The sequence below is a fragment of the Leucoraja erinacea genome, chromosome 3 (genome assembly GCF_028641065.1).
Source record: "Leucoraja erinacea ecotype New England chromosome 3, Leri_hhj_1, whole genome shotgun sequence".
NCBI classification, from domain to species: domain Eukaryota; kingdom Metazoa; phylum Chordata; class Chondrichthyes; order Rajiformes; family Rajidae; genus Leucoraja; species Leucoraja erinaceus.
The window spans coordinates 16,217,607-16,222,777 of NC_073379.1; the positions used below are offsets into that span (position 1 = coordinate 16,217,607).

General features: G+C 44.5%; 1 protein-coding gene across 1 annotated transcript; it reads right to left on the bottom strand.

The window, feature by feature from the left end:
* Positions 1-359: 359 nt before the first annotated feature.
* On the bottom strand, positions 360-3,628 carry LOC129693844 (uncharacterized). The gene has a single exon (XM_055630599.1). The coding sequence runs from the start codon at positions 2,515-2,517 to the stop codon at positions 1,135-1,137; it is 1,383 nt and encodes a 460-aa protein (XP_055486574.1). The 5' UTR covers positions 2,518-3,628; the 3' UTR covers positions 360-1,134.
* Between the last annotated feature and the right edge of the window lie 1,543 nt (positions 3,629-5,171).

Sequence of the window (5,171 nt, forward strand, 5' to 3'; positions counted from 1 at the left end):
AGTTACTTCAGCATTTTGTGTCTATCTTCAATGTAACCTAGCATTTGCAGTTCCTTCCTACTCAACCCATCCAATGCGTGTTCAATTTTGGTTACCCTGTTGTAAGAAAGATGTAATTAAGAGTGCAGAACATTTATGAGGATGTTGGCAGGACTCAAGGCAGAGCTATTGGGAGAGGATGGGCAGGCTTGGACTTTATTCCCTCTAATTTATTTCACCGAGGGATGATCTTTTAGAGTTGTTTAAAATAAGGACGGACATAAGATAGAGTAAATGCATTTTTTTCCCCAGGGTTTGGGGAATCTTTACTTTAAGGCAGGACAAAGATTTAAGGTGAGACAGAAGGTTTTTAACAGGGATTCATGAGGCAAACTTTTCTCCTCAGGGATGGTACTAAGCTTTTGGAACAAGCCATCAGAAAAAGTGATTGAGACTGGTACAATAACAGCATTTAAAATAATTTGGGCAGGTACATATCCAAGAAAGGTTAAAGGATTTAGTCACACGCAGCCAAATGGGAGCGTCTTAGATGGGAATCTTGGGTGGTGTGGACAAGTTGGTCCTAACGGCCTGACTCTTATGTCCATCCAAGTGAAGGAATATAATTTTCATAGTTTTCAATTTTGTGAACTGAAGGGATCAGACGTCATCTCATTTAATTTAGATTCTTAAGAGAAAAACAGTGCAAGTTTCACACTGACGATTTGGGCCCCGCATCAAAATGTCTGCTGTTCTCAGTGTTAAAATGGCAACTTGCACCATTGTAGTACTGAAGAATAAATCAAGCACGAGAGATGTTGTTTAGCAACAATGGATGGAAAAATGCCTCTCCACATTTTCATCATCACTAGAGCCTTTCACCAATGCAGGGAGGAAAGATATTTTTCACTATTGGATCAAACAAATTCGACAATAGTGCAGTGACTATTAAATCTGACACATTAGTTTTAATTTAGTTTTAGAGATACAGCATGGAAACAGGCCCTTCAGAGCTCCGATTCCATGCCCACCATCCATCACGCATATACCAGTTTTATGTGACAAACTAGGAACAATTTACAGAAGCCAATTAACCTACACACCTGCACTTCTCTTTGGAATTGCTAGCAAATAACGAAGCAAAGATAGACTGGTCTAAATCCTGCTCCAGGTTTGGTTACTTCTTACATTTAGCTTCCTGCTCAACCCGTGAAAGCATGGGAAATATACAACGAATACCTGCTCAATTTCACTTTTATTTGCTTTAACTTCTTGTTCTGAAAACTCGTTGAAAATCCTCAAGCACTCTTCCATTGGGTCAGAGTCAGATAGTTCCAGATCTTCACTGGAGAGAGACGATTCTTCATCGTCCCAACTTGTAGTTTGAAGGCTTCCACCACAGGTGTCGTTGCCAAAAGGACCAACTTGGTCCGGTGACTTTACACAAGCTCGGACATTTTTCAGGCTCCTTCCCAATTTATCAGCGCAAGAAGCAGATGAAGTTTCCAATTCATTGCACCTCACTTCAGTAAAGGTCATTTGACCAACTTTCAGCGACGGACTCCCATCCCCAGAGAGCTGCCCGGTGCAACCTGACAGTTTTAAGGCTTTCGGACGGAATGAAGTTTGCTCTTTAGCTTTTCCACGTTTCTGGACACTCATTCCCAGCTTTTGTGATGCATATTCTGGTCCAGTTTTCCGATTTGGCCGTTTAACATTAATTGGAGCCAGCGTATTTTCCATCTGAACCAGTCTTAAGTTCAGGGGGTCTCCTCTACACTTGGTGTTTGAGGCAAGCTGGATACATTTGTGATAGCAGCTAGCTTCACTCATCTGGACACTGGTTATGGTGGAGGCTATGCTGCATTCAGCTGTGGCAAATGGTTGCTTGCTTTGCAAAGTAGCCACACCCATCTTTATTTCCCGGGAATCGGTTTCCAAGCAAAGATCAGTAAAGTTGCTCACAGGTTTTCCCAAAGACCCCTCAACATTGGGTGGCTTAACTTTACGAATCAAAGGGAGGTTTTCATCTCCCTTTCTCCAAATCCTCCCATCGGTCCTCGGGTTTAGAGCGAGTGGAGGCAAGTTTGGTACATCAATGACAAGTTCATCTTCAGAGCTCTCCTCAGCTTCAATAGATTGAAAATTCCTCATTGTTTCAGATGCAAGAGAGTGCTCAGTTTCAGGACCTTGTTCAATGGACTCATGCTTCATCTCCATATATACCTTTTTACAAATTGGTTTCAAGTTGGAACAGTAGTTTACCAACGGATCATACTCCAAATCACTGCTAGGTTTGTAGTGCTCAATCTTATATTTATTATGCATGGAACTATCAGGTTTAATGTTGGAATTAACCTCAGCAATATCCTGGGATGCACCCTCTTCACATAGGACATTGGATACATATTTGCATGAAGAACGGTTAGGTATTGCTGTTGGACTGTACTCAATGTAACTGCATTCAGGTAAGGAGGCAAGGTTGTGTTCTGTAGATGTCTTGCCAGTAGTGGAAAAAATACTGGGATCACAGTTCATTGCAGTTACTGAGCTGTTATTTTCATATGAAGACTGGCATAAGAAAAACTGCTGTTGCTGCTCCACCTCACTCTTGATGTCATCAATTGCTTTAGTAATCTTTTCCAACTCAACCACAGTGCAGGCAGCTTCAGATGACACCGGCCGGTCACGATGGTCCCCCAAAATATTGGCAGATGCCCCTGTTGAAACATCACAAGGTCACAAGTGATTGGAGTAGAATTAGGCCATTCAGCCCATCAAGTCTAGTCCACCGTACAATCATGGCTGATCTATCTCTCCCTCCTAACCCCATTCTCCTGACTTCTACCCATAAACACCTGACCCCTGTACCAATCAGGAATCTATCTCTCTGCTTTAAAAATATCCACTGACTTGGTCTCCACAGCCTTCTGTGGCAAAGGGTTCCACAGATTCACCACATTAGCATTGCTTTGAAAATCATTCTACAACTAGAAAGGCGATCAAACGTCAGAGAAATCTTCTCTTAAGGGGCTGTCCCACTTGGGCGACCTAATCCACGAGTTCTGGCGAGTTTGCCCTAGACTCATACTCGCAGCATGGTCGACACGTGGTGCTAGGAGGTCTTTGTAACTCTCCTTCATGCTCGAGAGTAGACTCCGTGTAATCGAGGCCTCAGCTAGGTCACGGTGCATTTTTCAACATGTTGAAAAATGCCTGCGAGTAAAAAAAGGTCGCCATGGAACAAAATGATACCTTTTTTACTCATGGATTTAGGCGTAGTAGGTCGGCTAGGTAGTCGAAGGAGATCGTCTTCACTCTCCACTTTTCGGTGTCCAATTTTCCCGAAGTTAGTCGTAGCTAGTCGAAGCTAGTCTTCAACATAGTCGAAGGAGGTCATCTACATAGTCGAAGGCGGTCTTCAAGATGACATTTTTTTTCAAACTCTCCTAAACTTGCCAATTAGGTCACCGCAGTGGGACAGCCCTTTTACTCTCAACTCAAGCAGTACTGGCCGAAAGCAACAAAGACCATTCTTTTAAGCATTTTGAGCAAAATACATTAGACAAATGAAATGAATCAACATTTTGAACAATGTTATCTCACAGTCTGAAGAAGGGCTCTCACCCAAAACGTCACCACCCATTCCCTCAACAGATTAAAAGGCAGGGCCCCGACGGAATTTCCAGATTACGCCCAGTGGCATGATCTGCTCTCTGGATAGCATACAACAAAAGCTTTTCACTGTACCTCGGTACAAGTGACAATAAACTGAACAGAACAGAGGGTAGATGAAATGCTGGAATAACTCTGCAGGACAGGCAATATCTCTGGAGAAAAGGAATGGGTGAAGTTTTGGGTCTTGACCCGAAACATCACCCATTCCTTCTCTCCAGATATATTGCCTGTCCTGCAGAGTTACTCCAGCGTTTTGTGTCTATCTTCGGTTTAATCCACAGGGCCACATCCGCAGGTCCTTGCTGCACATTTGAACTGAACTGATGAGGGTAGGAATAGGAATATAGGACAGATCAATGCGTGTGTCAGGAGTCAGGAGCAGGGGGCAGGGATTCCGTTTTTTTTAAATTTTTTATAAAGACCATGGAGTTCTCTTCTGGGGTAGAGGGAATGGCACAAGATGCAAGGGGTGGCATCGGAACTTGATAGGGACAAATAGCTTTGCAGGGAGGTTTACTAATGCTACTCAGGAGGGTTTAAACCAGAGAGTAGCAGTGAGTCAGGGGTTGAATGGCAGATGGGTGGAGAATAGCTGGAGATGGGAAGATGACACAATGTGTGAGACAAGAGGCATGAAATGTGAAGCCAGAAGAAGAGATATAGTTGGAAGAGGACAGAAGGGGAAGGGATAGCAGAATAAATAGTTTAGTTTATTGTCACGTGTACCAAGGTACGGGGAAAAGCTAATGTGTGCACAACCAGGTGAGACGCTTGAAGGAGAGGGATGTTGTGGTTAGTTAGTTACCTAAAATTGGCACATTCAATGTTCATGTCTTTGGGTCGTAAGCTGCCCGGGCAAACTATGAGGTGCTACTCCAGTTTTGCATGTGGCGATGGAGGAGGTCCAGGACAGAAAAGTCATTGTGGGACAGGGAAGGGTAGTCAAGATGGTTAGAAACCGGGAGATCCAGCAAGCCTTGGCAGACCAAGCACACATGTTCAGCGAAACGGTCCTACACTTGGTCTCACTGCGGTAAAGAAAGCCACAATGAGAGCAACGAATGCAGAAGATTAAGTTGGAGGAGGATTATGTGAACCTCTCTCATCTGGAAGAGTTGTTGGGGTCAGTGGATGGATACGAGGTCTTCCCATCTCTGGCCCATCTGACAATCAACACCCCTCCCCATCACATGCCTGACTTTGTCGTGTACCCCACCATTTGTTCAGTTTCCCTCCCCCTCCCACAATCAATCCGAGGAAAGGCCCCGTCTCGAATCGACCCTCATCATATCCTCCAGAGATGTTGGCCTGACCCGCTGAGTTACTCCAGCACTTCGTGTCTTTTTTTCTGCAAACCAGCATCTCGCTTTCTTGTGCCCACCCTAATTGGAGAGGTCGGGCCACCTCATTCGCAGCAGAAAGGCCGAAGGACGGGTGGGGGTTTCAGACAACGAGAAAGGTTGCATGCAGACCATGCAACCGGCGCCAGGACAATGCGTATGGGAACAGCAGGC

Coding starts and splice junctions, on each gene's coding strand:
- LOC129693844 (XM_055630599.1), bottom strand. CDS start 2,517: ATGAACTGTGATCCCAGTATTTTTTCCACTACTGGCAAGACATCTACA.